At 36.8% G+C, this 19419-nt stretch overlaps 1 protein-coding gene across 1 annotated transcript; it reads left to right on the top strand.

Moving 5' to 3' along the window:
• The first annotated feature begins 1038 nt into the window (after nucleotides 1-1038).
• Nucleotides 1039-14578, top strand: LOC149027848 (uncharacterized). The gene is made up of 7 exons (XM_089166462.1): nucleotides 1039-1265; nucleotides 2213-2252; nucleotides 2368-2451; nucleotides 5132-5294; nucleotides 11996-12269; nucleotides 13307-13518; nucleotides 13675-14578. The coding sequence occupies exons 1-6, from the start codon at nucleotides 1215-1217 to the stop codon at nucleotides 13496-13498; spliced, it is 804 nt and encodes a 267-aa protein (XP_089022588.1). The 5' UTR covers nucleotides 1039-1214; the 3' UTR covers nucleotides 13499-13518; nucleotides 13675-14578.
• The last annotated feature ends 4841 nt before the right edge of the window (nucleotides 14579-19419 follow it).

The following is a 19419-nucleotide window of genomic DNA, read 5'->3' on the forward strand; positions in this document are numbered from 1 at the left end:
AGTGTTTCCCCAACGGAAATATTATTTGGACTTTCATTATTAGGCCTGAATGTTGAATCCTGGTTCTGCCCCCAGAGAAGGGATCAATAATACATCGAGCATCTTTTGTTTAAGGTTATTATTGTAATTTTAAAATAATCAAATTGCTTAAAAAAAAAAAAAGTGTATTTGACATATTTTTCAAGGGGTGGCATTAATTTTCAGACATAGTCCACTAAGGGTCACATATTGCTCCTTTAATGCTTTTTTATCGCACAAATATTGGGGTTCACAGGACCTGCCGTGAATTCCATCTCTAAAATATTTTTATAATTATTCAAGTACAGGTCCCACATCATTTTTGTGATAAAAAAGAAAACAATGGGAGCACTACGAGTATGAAGGGAAATTTATCTAGTCCATTTCCTTACACTATATATTATTTTGTAGATGTGTGACATGTGTCATAACATCATATCAAATGGTTGAAATTAATTTATAAGTCACATTAAAGCATTGCGATTAAATAAAAAAAAAACAATGTAACTTGTAAATAAACCTCAAATTTTTGATATGATGTTGGGACACATGTCACACATCTATAATGAAATAGCTTGTAAAAAATGAACAAGATATTCCGAGTATGAGGTGATCCGACTCGCAACTCAGGGTGTGGCCTTCAATTTTATTTTTCCCGCCAATGGTAGGATAGTTGATGTTGAGCGGTTAACAATCCAAAGACACTTTTTATATATGGGGATAGAGATATTACATATGTCGCCGATAGGAGTTGAACCCATGACCTCTTCACTGAAAAGCAGGTTCCTAACCATCCTACTACTCATCCATTGACAACAATCCAAATTCCCATGGGGAGGTATTGGATTCACACTCATTGAACGGCACATATATTAATAATATTCTTCGTATAATATTAGCTCCCCAGATTTAAAAAAAAAAAAAAAAAAAAAAATTTTTTTTCCTTTTTCTTTCGGCAGTCCGTTTATTTGGTTTCGTGAGGTTTAGAAAAGCCACGTCATTTACTCAGTGGACCATTACTGGGTTGTTTCGGATGGGTGTCAGGCGACTCGTCTTGGCCGTCAGCTTCCACACAAAGCAAAGGGGTTCTAAATTCCCGACAGAGGAAGCAAACCCGTAAAAAGTTTAGGGCACGTCGAGGTTATGCGAATTCTTCTTCAGCTCGGCACCAACTTCTCTCTGTTCGGTATTTCGCCATGGACGAATCTACCAGTCTTCCTACTAGCCATTTACTGGGTTCAGTTCCAGTAAGTATTTTCTACTCGAGCTGTTCATTTTTAGTTTATTCCATGCCCATGAAATCTGCCCCCTTTTTTTTTTTTTTTTTTTCAATTGAGTACAAATTTGCGGGGCTCAACTCACATAACCATGACAAATGAGAGCGGTTCTTGCTGTGGCTTGAGACTAGGCCTTCCGTCTTCTAAATATTGAATATCAGAATGATTCTTATTTTTATTTTCTCTGTTGACTGTGCTTGTTGAAGTCTTCATGAGACACAGCTCTGCAACAAGCTAGAAAAGGTCTTGTCTGAGTAGATAGTGACTAGTTATGTGTTAAGCTAAAATTTAGTTATTGTAGAGAAATCTTACTTAAAAAATGGAAGTGGATATAACGGTTAATATGGATTTCACATTGTTGAGTCAGATTTACTCAGTGTTCAATAACTGGGAAATATTATTCGCAGTGAGGAGATTTTTTTTCTTTGAAATTGATGCTTATTTATTGAATTGGTTGGATTCTTATGTTTGACGTTGTCTTCCTGCATTTTACCTGAGGATATTCAGATTGAATTTCTCACAAGAACGAACTTAATCAAGTGGGCAAGTGGGGCGAGTTGTTGCCATCTTTCAACTCATTCGAAATTTTAACTTTGTTGTTGCTCTTGTGTAAATGTATTGATGAAATGCCTAACTCTGATGTCACCTTTCCATTTACAACTTATACGCTGGATGTCTTGAATTCTCCTCATATTGATTAGGTAAGCATAATAATATTCCCTCTGGAGATGAAGAAAGTCAAGCAGAGCTTCATTTTAGGCATACATCGCTGTTTACTCATGTCTCAAAGTAGTTACCGCTGACACTTTTATGTACTGTTGGACTACTTTCTTTATTCAAGCATGAGATTCTGTTCTTTGATGTGGCTTCTTTCCTTGAACTTTAAAACCCTTTGATCCTTATATACTTGTGTACAGGCTGTGACTAATGAAGATAAGAAAACCACTAACTATGGTGGTATGAAGTTTTGACTCACAATTCTTTCATTTTGAAAATCAGCACTTTGTTTTTGCATCATTTTTTTTTCAGTTGGATCACACAGTTATTTGATTCCTTTACCTTTCTTATGCAGCCCCTGAGGCAAACCTGCAAATATTTCCTCCCGCTGATGGAGGAGATGGAGGGAGAGGATATCAATCTCTTGGAAGCACAAATGGTATACTTTTAGCCATATTCAGTGTCACGTACCTATAAATATTTAAAAATAAACCCTCAATGGTGTGAATATCTTGTAGTACTGTGGCATAGTTGTTTTTGTATGACAATCAACAGCTTGCTTAGGATCCTTTTCTCTTGAAAGTGACTATTTAGAAGGTTAAAATGTCAAGCTTGTAGTAAGGTAGCTTTTAGTTGGTTAATTTTGATTTACTTGAAATGTTGGAGTTTAGTTGGAAATGCAAATACTGGTGATGGCGCCCTGGACAACCATCAATAAGTGGCAATTTCACTAGATAAATCATAGACATAAGGCTTGCGTTGTCATTGGTCAGTTCGTACATTTTGATTCACTTCTATGTGTGGCCATGGAGCTCCTTGAAGTTAAAAAAGGGGAAAAAAAAACCTGCGTTATTATTTGACTCTGAAACTTTTTCTGTCTTCAATAGAAAGCTGCATGGCATAGAGTGTCTTCTTCCAATCATTGATATTGCATATATTTTACTGCCAATGAATCAGGTGATTGGCTGCATCTGTAAAAAGGAGCTTTTTATTTATGTATGATGGTTTGGTGACAAGTGCAGGAACAATAAGATGACAAGGTGGTCTGAGTTCACGATTATAGACTTACAGTTGGGCTATATCAAGGATCAGCTTTAAGCCAATGTTTATTTGCACTAATAATGGATGATTTGACCAAAGACATTCAAGATGAGATTCACTAATGTATCCTTTTTGTTGATGATATTGTTTTGGTAGACGGAGACACAATGAGATTAATACCAAGTTAAAATCATGGAGAGAAAATTTGGATTATAAAAGCTTTAAAATTAAGTAGAACAAAGACATATTATCTAATGTGTAATTTTGGTCGTGACTTGTGATTGGATGGATGACTTGGTGAGAAGGAGATTCCATAAAACGATTATTTTAGGTACCTTGGCTCAATCTTAAGCTAAAAAGGTGATATAGAGGATGATGCTTTCCAAAGAATAACAATAAGGTGATGAAGTGGAGAAGTGAGTCCGGGGTCTTGTGTTGTCGACGTATTTTTTAAAGATCAAGGAAAATTTTGTAGGATTGTCGCACACTAGCTATGTGTATGATGGAGAGTGTTGGGCTGTGAAGAAGCATTATATAGATGAACTCAGTGTAGTAGAAATGATGATGTTAAGATGGATTGCAACATAGGGATGATCATGATGGATTGTGGAGGTGGGGGTGTATAGGGTAACTAAAAATGGTTTACAAGGATAAAATTGAAAATAATATTGGGTTTAGATCTAACCTATTGATAAGGCACCCCAAGTGTCCCTCTTAAAACTCAAGGTACCTTGCATGTCTCTTTGGTAAACTTAAGTTACCTTGAGTGCAAATTTATCCTAAAAAATATAACTAGATACTAAAGCTAATTCCCTTCATAACCTAATTACCGTAGTTTAGGCTCATACAAGTATCTTAGTACATTAAACACCCATAGGATCAAAGACTAGACATGTTTATAACTCAACCCTAGACTTTATTCATTAGAAAATAAGCTCAATTTGGTGATGAATCTGCATCAAAGAGATACCATTAAATGCTCCTTAGATATTTGGAGTCAACCACAAGTATGGAAAGTGATGTAAGGGATGTTGTTTTATAGAGGATTAAAGTGGGATGGATGAAACTGTGAGATGTGTCCAGAGTTTTTGTTTTTGACCATATTATTTTAAGCTTAAAGGTAAATTCTATAGCCTTGAGTGCCAACCATGATGTAACGACAGAATGTCGAGTAGCTAAAAAGTGTCATGTAGAGAAGCTGTGTGTAAGAGATGAGGATGTCAAGATGGATGTGTGCCAAAACTAGGAAGTATAAAGTTAGGGAAGCATGTGTAGCTTTCAGGGAATTGCACTGGTCAATGATAAACTCCTAGAAAGTTGTCTGAGGTTGTTGTAACCATGCCTAAGGCCTAGGGTTGGACCTAAATTGACCACAGAAGTTGTGAGAAATGACATGCTTAGCCTTGGGCTTGTCCCAAGTATGACCTTTGATAGAGCATAGTGGAAGATAGGGATCCTTGTAGCTGACCCATTTAACTGACATTTTCCTGTTCTGGGCTGTGCTTCTTTCCTTCTACCTTCTTACATTCTATTACCATGTGACTTCTCTTTTTTCTTTTTTTTTTTCTCCAACCCATGTTGCTAACTGCATTTAAGTTGGGAGAAGTGATATAATCCAGATTGAAGGTACTAGAAGAGCTAGGGGTAGACCTAAGATAACTTTAAGAGAAGTGGTGAGAAAGGATATGCATAGCTTAGGCTTGGTATCTAGCATGGCCTCGAACAGAACTGATTGGAAGGCAAGAATCCATGTAGCCCACCCCATTTAGTTGGGACAAGGCTTAATTGTTGTTATTCTTATTTTAATACTGATTTTTTTTTTGGGGGGGGTCGTTTAAACATTCTGGCATTACACTTTGACTCCTTGGAGTTTGTTGGTTCTGTTTCAAACCGAGGCATTTGTTTCCTCTATGCTCAATTTTAATTTCCTTGCTTTTGTAAATGTAGAATTTCCCTTGCATCCATCGTGTATTCATTGGTCGTGTTGCTGCAGTTAAATCAAAGCTTGATGTCAAACTTTTATTTCTTAACTTATTCCTGATAATATCTTCCATTTTTATGGACTCTTTCCCATGCAGGAGATGAACAACAGGCACCAAATGCTTGGAAGGGAGTGTTTAGTATTTCGTCATACAAACAATATTTCAATGTGGATACCGATGTTGTCCTTGAAAGAGTTATAAGCTCTTTGAATCCTCTTGGGGGAAACTTTTTCAGCAAGATTGATGCTAACCCAGATCTGTAAGTTTCACATTTATTTTGCTAAATATATAGGTTTCTTAAAGATATCTGTATGTAAACTTTTTTATTTCGCTTTCAATTTAGATGATTAATTTTATTTCTTGAAAAAATTCCTCCTGTTCTATAAGTTTAGGACATTTTTTTTCAAAATAAAATCATAACAAGCGAGGCTATTTATGTTTGGTTTTGATTGATTTGTATCATGCTGCAAAAACCTTGATGAGTGGGAAGGAGGGGCATTATTAAAGCATAATTGTTTTTTAGAATGTATAGACTATCTTTGTTATCTTGATTAATGAAAACTTTGAAGTATTTCCTTCTGGTTGGAAAATTAACCTGCAATTTCTTATCAAAAAGTTGAGCACTCCGACACTCCGTACACTGATATGAATGAAACTTATTTGACAACGACATGTTATTTTTTTTCAAAATTTATGTGTCAAACTCCAAAATCAACCACATCTGTTTCCATTTAGTCCCCTAAATTTACTACATGTGATGCAGATGAGTATTTATCCTTGCTCTCTTTTTAACATCTAACTAGAAAAACTCATATTATTGTCTTTTTACCAAAAAGCCAAAACCAAACTTTCACTTTCTGAGATAATTTAGCTAGTCAGACTCTTGCTGATGTAGCCTTAGGTAGAAATAAGGGCCAATTAAATGGGATCTCCAAAGAACCATATCAAATTGGACAGAACTAGGTGATGTAACGAGGGTTCCCCCCCCCCTCCCCTAAAATTGGGCCCAAAAACCAGATCCAAATAAGCCCCTCTTAAAGCTGGCTGAATACTGCAGGTGTATTTTGGTCATTTTCCATGCCCTTAAGGGTTCAATATGGGTTTACTTTGAATCCCCTCGATCCTAGGGTCATGGATCTAATTTTGTTTATTGATTTTTTATTTTTGTTGGTAAATTTTGAGTTATGAAGATTTAAGAGTCCATGTCCATTATAAGTTAGTTGTGTTTGACTTGGTCAAGTTGGCTGGTTGAGTCCTTTTTATCTTAATTAGCAAGTGTTTTGATTAAGTAAGAGTCCATGTAAGGTGGTGGTATCATCAACTATAAAGAAGACCCATGTAGAGTCCAAGTCTTTTACTAATTAGAGTCCAAGTCTTAAGTAGTTGGATCCTTGTCAGTTAAGGAATCCCTGGTTAAGTCCAGTTCTGTTTTAAAGGCTATAAATAGGCTAGAAGTTGATGTAGTTTCTCAGTTTTGAATTAATCAAAATTTTGAATTGAAGATAGGCTTTGAGAGAAGTCGTGGGATCCCAAGGTGGGTGACTTGCGGCTAGGTGTGACAGTGTTCTCTGTGATTTTAGTTCTTCTTCTCCTTCAGACTTCAGTCCTCCTCCAAGTACAGCCCTATCCATTCCCCATAGCAGCCATAACCTCTCCTCCCCTATCCCTTCTTCCTGTGATAGCAGCAGCCCCTTCCCCCACTGTTAGGCCCACTTCCCCAGCCCCTTTAGATCCCTTTTTCCCTTCACCTAGGATTGCACCAAGCCTTAGAGCATCATCCCACAGTCATCTTCCCCAGTATTTCTACCTGAGAGGAAGGTGGATTAGTTCTTACTGGCAAGGGAGGGAATGAAAAGTCAGATGCGGTTAACAAGAATATCTAGAATAGTGTGGTGCTTGTGTTATTCTGATACGGAGAGGAAGTGTAGAATTTGAATTTATTTCAGTGTAGTTGCAGTCCTTTAGTGGCAGCAGCTTCAAATGATCTGTAACTTCAAACTCAGATTGACCACAGCCACGACAGAAGCTTGTACTTGAAAACACCAAATGCCAACAGCTTTCTTGGACCTTAAAGACACCAAGAACCAGCAGCATTTGGACTTTAAACACCAAGAAGCTAATACCTGGACTTCAAACACCAAGCACAAATAGCAACTTGGACTTGAAGCACCAAGGAGCTAATAAGACTTGACTTTAAACATTAGACGATGGTCTCTCACAGTGAAGGAACACAGATGCCAAACTTGCAATCAGCAATTTGAATAATCAAATGCACGTTCAATAATATTCCATAATCTCTTTCTTTTCCTGCCCTAGGAGTAGCACAAGAAAAGGAATCAGCATTATTGACCCCATGATAAACCGCTAACACCTTCCCTGTTGGGGCTCCGCGCACTGGGAAACAGCTGACTCAATGGGAGAAGCGGCCACTAGTTACAAAGCTCCAATAAGGTATTGAGGGGGTATCACCATCAGGTGCAAAGCAATTGCCCCTATTTGTAAAGTATCCCTCTACCTATGTAGGAGGTTGAGGCAACTAGCGAGAAAAGCCAGGACTAATGGTTGCTGCAGAAGTAGGAATAAAGGCATCAGAAAGAATCTTTCTTCCATAAATAAGAGATCCAGAAAGAGATTCACGAATACCATCAATATCTACTGTAAAGCAGCTTAGCTTGAAAGGATGTCTCCCTATCCCATCACAACCTTATATAGAAAGCTCAAAAATAGATTCTTACTTTAAAAAAGGAAGAATCTAACCCAATGTTTAACATATTAGGTAGCTTAAACAAACTAGGAAACTAGATAGACTCAAAATAAAGTCGTAGCACTCTACTAGTAAGTCATGTGCTAGTCACATGCTGACTTAAATTGAACCACATAGAACCAGTTCAATTGACCTAAACCTGAAGGACTTAAAATAAGCTATGTGAACTAGTTATTCTATCATTCAGCTCAAGTATCTATATTTTGCTCCTATTACAAAGTAAGCCCATGGAATCAGAGGCCCATAACCTAGGTACCCCAACTCTAGGCTTACTCTTAAGGAAATTAAGCTCAAAGTGGTGCTGGTTCTGCATCATTAAGGGAATAATCTTGCGGATGATGATGTAACCAGCCAAGGACAGCCCAAGGAGGCCTGAAAGAGGGCCCAAGCCCAATTTGGTCACTTTCCACCTCTGTATCATATCCTAATTAGCTGGGATAAATCCAGTTATTTTTTAGAGTCCTTTTCCTTTGTCTTTTGTTATTTGAAGTACTAGTTTAAAAGTTATTTGAGAATTTTAGTTTAAATAGGAGTTACTCAGTTGTGGATAAGATAAGAATCCTTATCTTTTAGTTTATGCAAGATTCTTTTAGTAGTTGGTTGGATTATCTTTCATTAATAGAGTCCATGTCTTAAGTAGTTGGATCCTTTATAAGGTATCCCAAGTCAAGTCTAGTTCTGTTTTGAAGGCTATAAATAGCCTAAGAGTCAATGTAGTTTGGTAGCTTGTTTGATGAATAAAATTTGAATTGAAGAATTGGCTTTGAGAGAAAGTTGTGGGATACTGGGATCCAAATTGGGTGACCTGTGGCTGGGTTTGTGACGGTGTTTCTGCAATTTTAATTCTTCTTTTCCTTCAAGCTTCAGCAGCACAGTCATTCAGACCCTTCTAAGTCCCCTACCCTTCCCCTCCTAGAACTGTAGCCTCTCCCTTCCCCTCCCTCTTCTTCCTGCAATAGCAACACTCCTCCCCCTCTGTTGGACCTACTTCCCCAGCCCCTTTAGACCCCATTCCCTTTCCCCTAGAGTTACACCAGGCTTTAGAACATTCCCCTACGCTATCTTCCCCAAACTGCCCTCTTTCCATTACCCAGATATTTTTTGCACTTCTTCTCCTTCCTTGTAAGAATTCTGCAGAATTTTGAACCTCTGAAACCCTAATTTAGTTTAACCAGACTACCTTAAAACTCCCCAAAACCCTTCGACCCAGTTCTAAATTTATAGAACCAGCAATGCAGACCCAAACCCACCCTGGAAACCTACCCTAACCCTAATTAATGCTGGCTGCTATCTCAGAAGATCCTGGAAGATCTAATCCAGACCTGGGTTACATCAGATGCGGATCAATATTCACTTGATGATTGATTATCCAGTGGCTGGACAGCACCATAACACTAAATTGAATGCTAGGGTATTAAGAAACTTAAAGAAAATAGAGCTATCCTAATCAATATCAGATTTCTAACAAGGAATTCAACAATTAACAATGTAAAGGGAGTCTTGGGAAGTTTTTGTTTTAAACAAAACTACTACCAAAGAATAAATGAGAAATATTTAGGGAGAGATAATGTTACCTGCTGATCCTGGTTGCAAAACAGGGGTTAGAAAGCATTTAGGAACAGAAATAAGAGAAAGAAAAAATATTTTGAAGTAGTGGTGAATCCTAGGAAAGGAGAAAAAAATAATTTTGAAGTAATAGTGTATCCTAGGAAGGAGAGTAGGTGATAAGAGAGAGGGAGAGAAAGAAAAGAAACAAAGAGAAGGGAAGGGAGACTAACCAAAGGAAAAAAAAAAAAAAAAACAAAGATTTTTTTCTGCAAGAAAATTAGAACCGTGGGGTTTGGGGAAGAAGAAGAAGATTTCCAGGAAAGAAACTAGGTCTTTTTTGAGAAAAAAGAGAGTAGATCTTTGTAGAGGAGAGCGAGGGGAATTTTTCTAGTGGGAAACAAGGGTGAAAGGAGGAGAAAGAGCTTACCTGGAGAGAGGGGGAAGTAGTACCACCAGGAGAGGGAGAGAGAGAGAGAGAGAGAGAGAGATCTTGTGTCGTGGGATCCTAGCAATCTGATAACCTCCGAACTCATCATCCATCCACATAGATGCTGTCGTGGGATGATCTCTACGTCGGCATCGCCGGTAAACTCGGAACTGCTCACTGATGTCCTCATTAGATGGTCTAGGGGAAGTGGGGGAAGGGTAGGGGAACTCTTCTACTTGGTTCTAATGTAGTTTAATTGTGGTTGCTTGTGGGATGTGTGTGCAATGCTAGATTGATGAAGAAGAGGCTGAAAACTTGAATACTTTACTCAACTAGGGCCTGCCCAACAAGAAGACCCTGATCCTCAAACCAATGGACTTTATTAATCATCAAAACTAAAAATTACATTAGCCCCTTAAAAAGTTACTCTTGGGTTGGGATTCCCTAAGGCTGTGTTTGTTTGCAAAGGTGGGGTGGGAAAAAAAAACATGTGGGTCCCATGTGTAGTGGGGTGAGGGAGAAGGAAAGGAAAGGAAAGGGTTGTGGAAAAGTGATAGGGGTGGGTCCCACTTTTTACTTTTCCCAACTTTCCCACAAAGTCCCACCAAATATGTGGGGTTTTAAAATGGCATGGGGTGGAAAAGTTGGGCTGCCACATCAGCAGACAAGTTTTCTTGATTCAAGGAAACTTGTCTCCCAGTTTCCCACCCCAAACAACCAAACAATCTGCCATTTTGGGATTTAAAGGAAAAGTAAGAAATCTACACTTTTTTCAAGAATTTTCCCACCCCACCTTTATTCCAGCAAACAAACACAGCCTAACGGATAAGGATCCCAACTCTTGACCAAAACACTCAAAATGGAATCAAATTACTACAAGACCTAAATCCTAGATTTGGAATCTAAACAGACTCCTAAAAGATAAGAACCCTCTTGGATAAGGAATCTTATCTTATCCACAACTAACTTGTAATGGACTTGGATTCTTCATGACTTAAAATTTACTAACCCAAATAAATAAATAAAAATTAGATCCATAACCCTTGGATGGAGGGAATAAATCTAGACCCATATTGAGCCCTAATGAGCAGGAAAAATTACCAAAATACTCTTGAGTGGGATTCGGCCAGCTTTGGAGTGGCTTCTGCGTCTGAGTTTTGGGCCCAATTATTGGGTTTTTTTTTTTTTTTTTGGGGGGGGGGGAGGTTGACTGTTCACATCACTGGCTTTTGACACCTCTGGGCCAGCTAATTAGTAAATGATTTATGACACCACGTAAAGTTATTCCAATTTCTCCCTATTTCAAAAAACCCCTATTGACTTTTCACCTTGACCCTGAACCCCCATTCGGACCTAGTTAAGCCCAAAGTTGTTAGCATCTCCATTACTTAACACAGAGGCTGTCAAACCATAACCTTTCGAGACCGCACACCCTTCTCTATATGTCATAACTGAACCTATCTATACTTAGCCTTTTCTGTTCCATACGTTGGTTCTGATCAAGATCTTTGAAGAACTGGCTCCTATTTGATCATCTATCCATCTAGGATTCCATTAATGTAGGTCTTTAGATCTGCATCACTTTCTTTCTTCCCCAATTGCTCAACGGATAGGAAGCATTTCTTTTTATTTGAACTGGTGCAATCTGAAAGTCTGTAGTCCTCCCATCCCAGCCCCCCAGGGGGGTTTTTGGAGAGAAAATAATAGGAGCAGGATATGGCATTGCTGTTCTCATTTGCTCTAAAAAGTAAAAAATGGCCTGGGTTGTCTTAACTGTGTAAGTTGATTGTGTCCCTGAATTCAAATCCAAGGTCTTGCTCACTTTTTTGAAAAGGCAACAAATAAGAACCCCAAACAATTGAGGAAGTCAACTGAAAGGATTTGAATTGGACAGGACTTGATGGTTTAGATATGCCATGCGAATGGTGAAATATGGTGCAATAAATGGAAGAATGGCCTTGAAACTACAGACCAATCACCATTACCAGTACGAGAAAGAAATTGATTCTCTTGGCAGGGAAAGAAAATAAATCAAGGAGGTGGAAAATGGGAATGAGGGACAACATAACCATGGTGGGGGTTTTTTTTTTTTTTTTTTTTTTTTTTTTTTTTTTTTTTTAATTTTTTTTATCATGCTTTGTTATGTAGCTAGTTTGCAATCTTCCCCTCTTTCTCGTTTCTTAATTTTAATGGATATTGTTAATTGGATAATTGTTTTTAGATATGGGCTGATTTGGATTTCCACCACGTTGGTCATTGTGCTGGCTTCACTTGGGAACTGTGCCACCTACCTGATGCGCAAACAAAATGATAGCAGCACATCCTGGAGCTTTGATGTTAGCTTTCTGAACTTGGCTGCTTGGGCAGTTTATGGCTATGCACTTTTGGTGCCTTTGGCATTTTACTTTTTGATTAAGCATCTTGGATCAAGTGCAAGTCTTGTTCACTTCTGGTGTATGTGGGGATATTCTCTCTTCATCTTTAACCTCAGCTCTGTAAGTCCTGCTATCTGAATGTGGCTTCAGTTTTATTTTGATTACTGCATGAGCCATAAATCATGAAATGAAGGGTAATCATTGCTCCACTCTTATGTCCTATCAAGTCCAGATGGATAACAAGAGGTCCATAAACTTCAGATCAATTCAACCACTTCACTTCCTAAGGAATTTTCCGACCTAAAATTGGCTGATTTGATGATCCAATAGAAGGTTATATTTTTACTTTAAATCCGCATGGATGGCATCTGGTCAAGGATTGGGGATTAGGAAATTCACAACATGGAATGGTGAGCTGCTATCCTGACAGTTTGAGAGTTCAAAGGGGTTCGTTTACTTTGTGGTTTTTCTTCTCTTTTAAATCTTGTCCCAATTTCTCCCTGCTTCTGTGGGGGCAATCTCGTTTGGGTTGTTGTGACAGGAGAGTAGGCTCAGGGTCTTGTTGCGACTGTCTAGGACTCTGGCTAGTCATCCGAATTCTTCAATGTTTACCTGGTTTGGATGTGTAAAATATAAATATTATGAAAGTCCCACTGACGAACATGGATGAAAAAGTAATCAGTCAACATCGATGTTTGCTTCCTGATGATTTTGAAAGAGACAGTAGGATAGCAATTTCACTCTGTAATAGATAACAGAGCGAAGCTAAGCTGCTTATGTTCCTCTGCAATGCAATTGTGTCTCACTGCTAGCCATCTTGTCCAGGCAATATTTCAAATAATTCCTATATCATGATGGATTTAGTAGTTTCTAATCATCCTTTTTGCTGACTGGTTTGGCTGTTATCTTCTGTGCTGACGCTGCTGTTTCACAATGGAAGTTCTCTTTTTAACTACTTGTCAATTCTACTACTCCTTTGTGAGATCAACTTGTACTGTATTCCTTTACTTGTGGGTTTTATGCATGAAACTGTTCCTAGTTCAGTATTTCATTTGTTTGTCGTCAAGGGAAAAAGTGATACATTTATTGGGTGTTATTTGGTTAGTGTTAAGAGTTTCTCATTCTCACAACTTCTAATGCATTCTTTGAGGTTTCAGATTCTGTTGCTAATCCCAATTGAGATCCTCCGGTGGCTCATTATAATCCTCACTGCTGTGGCTTCAGCCTCATTTGTTTCTCTGAACATAAAGTCTTACATCGACACAACTGATCTCATGGTAGTGGTGGTGGCTGCATTTACTTTGCAAGTTGCTCTAGCTGTATTTATTAAGATCTGGTTCTTTCCATAAGTCTCAGTTCGCACTCAATGGTAGGTATTGAGTGAGCTTAAGTTCTCCTCTCGTCGTTTTTTTCCCCTTCCACATTGGTGGTGGTTTATTTTTTTTATTTTTTGGGGGGGGGGGGGATTGGTGTTTGGGAATTGGGATGCTTATTCATGGCCGATGCTTTCTCATTGATGTGACAGTATGCCTCCTTCGCTTGTTCAAATTTGTGGTATTCCAAAAGAAAACAAGATGCAAAAAGATGATATCCATTATGGCTGGCGATGGTTGCTAGATTCTTGTTTCGACTTTGTATTGCAAGGCCAGTGAAGGAATCAAGGAAACCAAAGGATACGACATTGTACAGCGATGAATACTGGGTGTCGATATTGAAGTAATTTCTCAGGTGGTGGTTTCATTGAGTGGTCAGTGTTTCACTATTCGATAATTAGGAATGAAATCTTGAGTGGATGTTCTGGTGTTTATTAAGCTCCACTATGCTTTATGGCACTTGTGAAATTTAGACTGACAATACAATAGGAATGTAATGTTAAATTTCATCTTAACCAGAGTTAGCCAGAATGTAAATATAATTCCAAGTTCTAGGTCATCCTGAAACACAGCACACAATTGAATATCTTGTCTGCGACGTGAAAGTTGACATTGGTTGGTTGATTGTGATGCTTTGTTGATTCATTTTAATTACTTTCGTGACACCTATTTTTGGCATCCAAGGTTCTCTAATGCTGTGCCATGGGGCCCTGTGCATCTGTGATCACTGTCACCCTGTTGCCAAATTTTGTGTGCCATATTTTCTTGCCCCTGGCTCAAATTTGTGAATGCATCCATACAAGCCTATCCTGGAGGCTGTTGCACCATGAGCGGATTTCATGTGAAAAACTGCTTCATATATTATGCCTGCAGTGTTTGCAGATGGTTGTGAATTTTGTTCAGAAGTAAATTGACCATGCTTAGGTTATCTGTATCCATCTCCTGTCCTAGAACAGTTGAAGAGACTGCAAGGTCTTTTAGGCCTTTGTCAATGTTATAAAGCACATCCAAAGGTAAAATATCTGATTTTTTTTTTTCGACTCTGGGTTTTTTTTCTTTATTACCTATCAAATTGAAGAAGGTATGTTTCGTCTTGAATGATATTACCTGAAGAATTTTCTCAAGGTAAATTCTCTTCGAATATATAAAATTTATATGTTAAAAGTGTTTTTAATGTTCTTCAATTTTTCAACAGTTAAAGATTTTCATCGTGTCTTGGTTGAACGGAATTATTTTTTTTCCCATAAATTTTTTCGAGATTCATAGCCACGGATGAAATTCAGGTATATTTTGATCAAGTTCCTCATTTCAGAGGCAAGGATTGATGTCAAGGTCTCTTTCAACTGATCAACATTTCACTTAGTTTGGATAATATCAGTGGGTTATTAAAAGCCTTGCATCAATGGAAACTTGTAGGAGGGTTTAGTTTTACCTGAGAGAATGAGAATTGTCTTGCTCTTACTTCTCTTGAAGCTAGCTCCAGTAGCATTTTAATTGAAATCGAATTGTCTTATTAAATATGCTATAAAGTTTGTTATAATTTACAATGAACAAGAGGATATAATCAGTATGTCCATTTTTTTTAATTTTATGAAAGAAGATAATTCATCACTTAAATATTATGACAAATACAGATGTTCTCAGGCGTTACATCTTGCCATTCTTTCTGACAGTAGTTATTTAAGGCCGTTTGGACTTTGCTCGAGTCCTGATACGCTGCGCAAGACCGTCAAGTCAAACAATTTGGTTTGAGATTTCAATGGAGATTTCAATTTTGACCGTTGAAATCTCCATTGAGATTAGTGATTTGGCGGAAGAAAACCTTGCTTGACCATCATGCGCATGACTGAAGCAATTTCGATCCTAGTCCAAGAGAGAAACCATTCTGTTCAGGAAGGCCTTGCATAAATCAGACATAATGGTGATAAGAAGAAGCTGAGATTTTAGAATGAAGGTCTTCTTTTTGCTCAAATATTTCTTCTTGGGGGGTAAACTTTTGCTCAAGTATTGAGTTTCAACACAACCGGAGGTTATCAAATGGCGCAGCTAAAGGTTCAAAATTCAGTGGACCCAGTTTTTGAAAACTGTTAGAAATTAAAAGATACAGAAATGACCACAAATGAGACATGCTTTTATATTGAGTCACAAATTTGATATGTGCTCCATTTATTATTCTTTTTCCCTCTGAATTTTGAATCATTGAAATTGCCAATTTCCAATCGAGATAATAAGTTTACCCCCAGAATTTTTTGTGGTCGTCTCACTAAAATGTCAGTGAATTCTCGTTTATGTAGGAAATATTGTCACTTTACAATCCTATGTAGATATGCTTATTTTAGTGATCCATCTTGTCCTTGTGGCAGTACTTGATAGACATGACATGTAAGGAAATTTCTGGGTTGATAAGCTTCTTTAGGCAGCCACTGAATTTACTTTGCCATCAAAATCCATTTGGGAGGAAGTGCAGGGAAAGGGAAAGGGAAAGGGAAAGGGAAATCAGTCTGGATACTATAACGGTTGTATGCTAGCATCTTCTTTCAGTCATCCATGAAACGATGAGTTGCATATTAGGGGCGTAAAAGGACTAGATACTAGGGGTCTAATTGGATAATCGAAATTCGCTCTTGAATTCGCATCAACATCCGTTTAGCTGTATTTGAATCTGTCTAATTACTAATAGGATGCAGATATAGTATGCCCTTTTTCTACCAACTATTATCCGTCTGATTAAATGATTAGAATCAGTTACTTATTTGGATTTATTTTTATAATTTTTTACTTGAGATATTGACTATTTTTTTCATCATATTTTCTAAGATAACCATCTTGTTAAATTCTTAAATTTCAAACTTAATCATTACAAATAAAATGGTAAAATTGTCAACAGATAGTCGAAAACTTGTAATATATCTGTATTCATGCTCATTATAAGAATTTACTTAAGAAAATAACTATCCGATATCGAGTCCAAAAATCGATAGAATATTATCCGAATCCGATCCAAATCTGATCCGTTTACACCCCTACCATTACCCCACCTATAAATTCAGAAAAAGCGGAGAACAACTTGTCCCTCAACCAATGTTCAACGAGAAGTGGGCTGCGAAACCATCGAAGCTTAGAGGAGATGGATTAGCAGAGGTTTCGATCGACGAGGTACCGAAGGTTCGTCTGCGCTTTTAGTCAACATTATTGCTTTGTAGTTTACTGTTGCTGCTTCCCTTGCCCTGCTTCCCTTGCTCTTTCATAGTTCTGTGACAGGTGAAATCCTAGTGGAAAAAGTCATCTGAGATGTCAAAAACCTTGGAGATTTTCTGCCTGTAGAGATATACTACATCTACATATAAGATAGATAACAACCATAGTTTGATTACCAGTTCCCAGGTTCATGAGCCCAATGCTATTTCTCTTTAGTGAATTTGGGAAAGTTTGTATGTTAACCTGACCTCAGACCGACCACCCCAGAAATGTTTCTAATACCTCAGCGACCAGCTACCCTTGTGGGTATCAATAATATTATTGTTCATTTTGTTCAGTTGGGACTAGATTCTTCAAGTTCAGTTAATACCTAGATCTCGTGTTACATTAATAAAGATGGAGTGCCTAGGGAGCAAACTGCAAGTGTTGTTTGTTGCAGTATAGTACTATGAACATTAGACTGAGATGAAATTTGGTTTGCTTCTGAGATTATCTAAGTACGTGTTTCTAATTGAACTAGTAAAAAATTACATGTGCAAATGGATGTCACTTGTTTTTTTTTATCTGCTAAATAGATACAACAACAATACAACAATACAACAACAATAAGCCTTGTCCCAACTAAATGGGGTCGGCTACATGGATTCTGCTAAATAGATAATGAAATAATAATGAAATAAATATATTTTGTTGAAATAGTGCATTCAAATAAAAATTGATATTAAAAGGAAAAGAAAAAGAAAATCTTTATATTTAATACATATGAAGATTAATTAAACTTAACATATCTAAGTTTTCTCTATTTTGATTTTTTTACATTTTATGTCCGTTGTACATAGTAAAAATCTTGAAAAAAATATAAATATTATGATATTTTAATTTTTCAGTAAAAAAATTAGGTCATAAATTCATTTTATCTATATAAGAAGATGCTATTAGTGAGGAAAAAATCACAGTTGAAAATTTTGATAGAGTCTCTATTAATATATACTTTTATTTATTTATTTATAACTGTTGAATATTAGATAAAACTTGTCAAAACTAAATTGGATCGGCTTTCAACCAAATAAACGAAGTACAAGAAATACTAATATATGACATTAGTTATAAGGTTGTTGGATGTATTATGAAAGCAAATAATATTTTGAATTGTATAATGTGAAGTAGTGAATTAAATGAACATAATAAAATGTTTAAAATTGTGATGTTTATTATAAATGCCAATCGCATGAGACGTTTTAAGAGTATATCATTTTTTTTAAATTGTTTCTTAGTAATTTTGAACTACTTTGTTCATACACTATGCATGATATTTATTGGAAAAAATTTAGGTACACTTCAAGATAATTGGCGAAAAGCATAATACCCCAAAACTATGTCAAAATGTTTGCGGCTATTGTATCTAGTTATTCTATGTATTGAATTATAATTCAACACAATGATTTTCAATTTTTCATTTTTTGAAGAACATGATTGGGATACTGGAATAAATTGAAATATTACTAACCTATAAGAAGAAAATTTCAGGTAAAATTTTATTTCTAATGTCATAACAATATGAATTAAATTATACTATTTATTTTTAATTAGTTGCATGATTTTTCAAATTCTTCAATTACCAAAATGTAACGTATTTCAAAGTACTATTATTGAAGATGTCCTTGAACAGAAATTTGAACAATAGAAAAAACTCTTGAGAAAGAAAATAAGAGAAAAGATAAAGAGATAAAGAAAGAGATAACAATCCTGTATGCACTCACAGACAACACTAAAACTCTTGTAAAGAGTCATATATATTATCAAATCATCTCTAATTGATGGGGATTCATTTCATGCACATAGACCTTCTGAAATTCCTAACTTGACTCGACATAGCACTCCTAATCACTCTAAAAGACTCATAAAGGTGAATAAAATCAGTACAGAATTCTATCTGATTATTAATCATCCTAATCTAACTCAAACATTATATATATGTTATTAAAATTAACTACTAATCCCACATACAGGCATTACCCCCACTTTATGGGCTTTTTAATTAGGCTCATTACATCAATAATCCCAACACTGAGAGCCTTAATAGACATGTCTATAGAACCCATCCCTGGGTCAAGATTAAGTATTTCAATGGTAAATTGACCATTTTAGACATTCTTAACTCTCATGGCATTGAGGAGAACTTGCCGATGACTTTTGTAAAATGAAAGGGCAAAAAATTTTTTTTTTGGTATTTTTTTTTTTTAAAATTTTTTTTTTTTTTATAAAAAATTTCATTGTCTTCTGATTTATTAATTTTTTGGCACTACATAATGAATCCTACAAATGAAGGGATCGCTGATCCCGAGGGTACTGGAGCACTCAGAGGTTTGTAGTAGTCAACTTCAAACTAACTACATATATTGTTTTTTAATTTGAAAATTCTATTAACAAAGTTTTTTCTTACTTTCGCAGTAGGAAAAAATTGAATCTCTGTTGAGAGAGCTCAACATGGGATCACCCAGGGCAGGCCCTCATCGCTGCCCGGCAGGGTTCTCCCCCACAAAGAATCGAAGGCTGTACCCTTGTAGATAGCCAGCCTAGGAATAGGAAAAAATTTGACACCCGCATCTCTGTTGAGCATTCTGTTGAGCATGCTCAACGTATGAGAACGCTGAGGGAGAACGATCTAAATCTGGAGAGCATGAATAGGAGGACAGAAA

Source organism: Hakea prostrata, chromosome 1 (assembly GCF_041222555.1).
Source record: "Hakea prostrata isolate BN-2017 chromosome 1, UWA_Hpros_2, whole genome shotgun sequence".
NCBI classification, from domain to species: Eukaryota; Viridiplantae; Streptophyta; class Magnoliopsida; order Proteales; family Proteaceae; genus Hakea; species Hakea prostrata.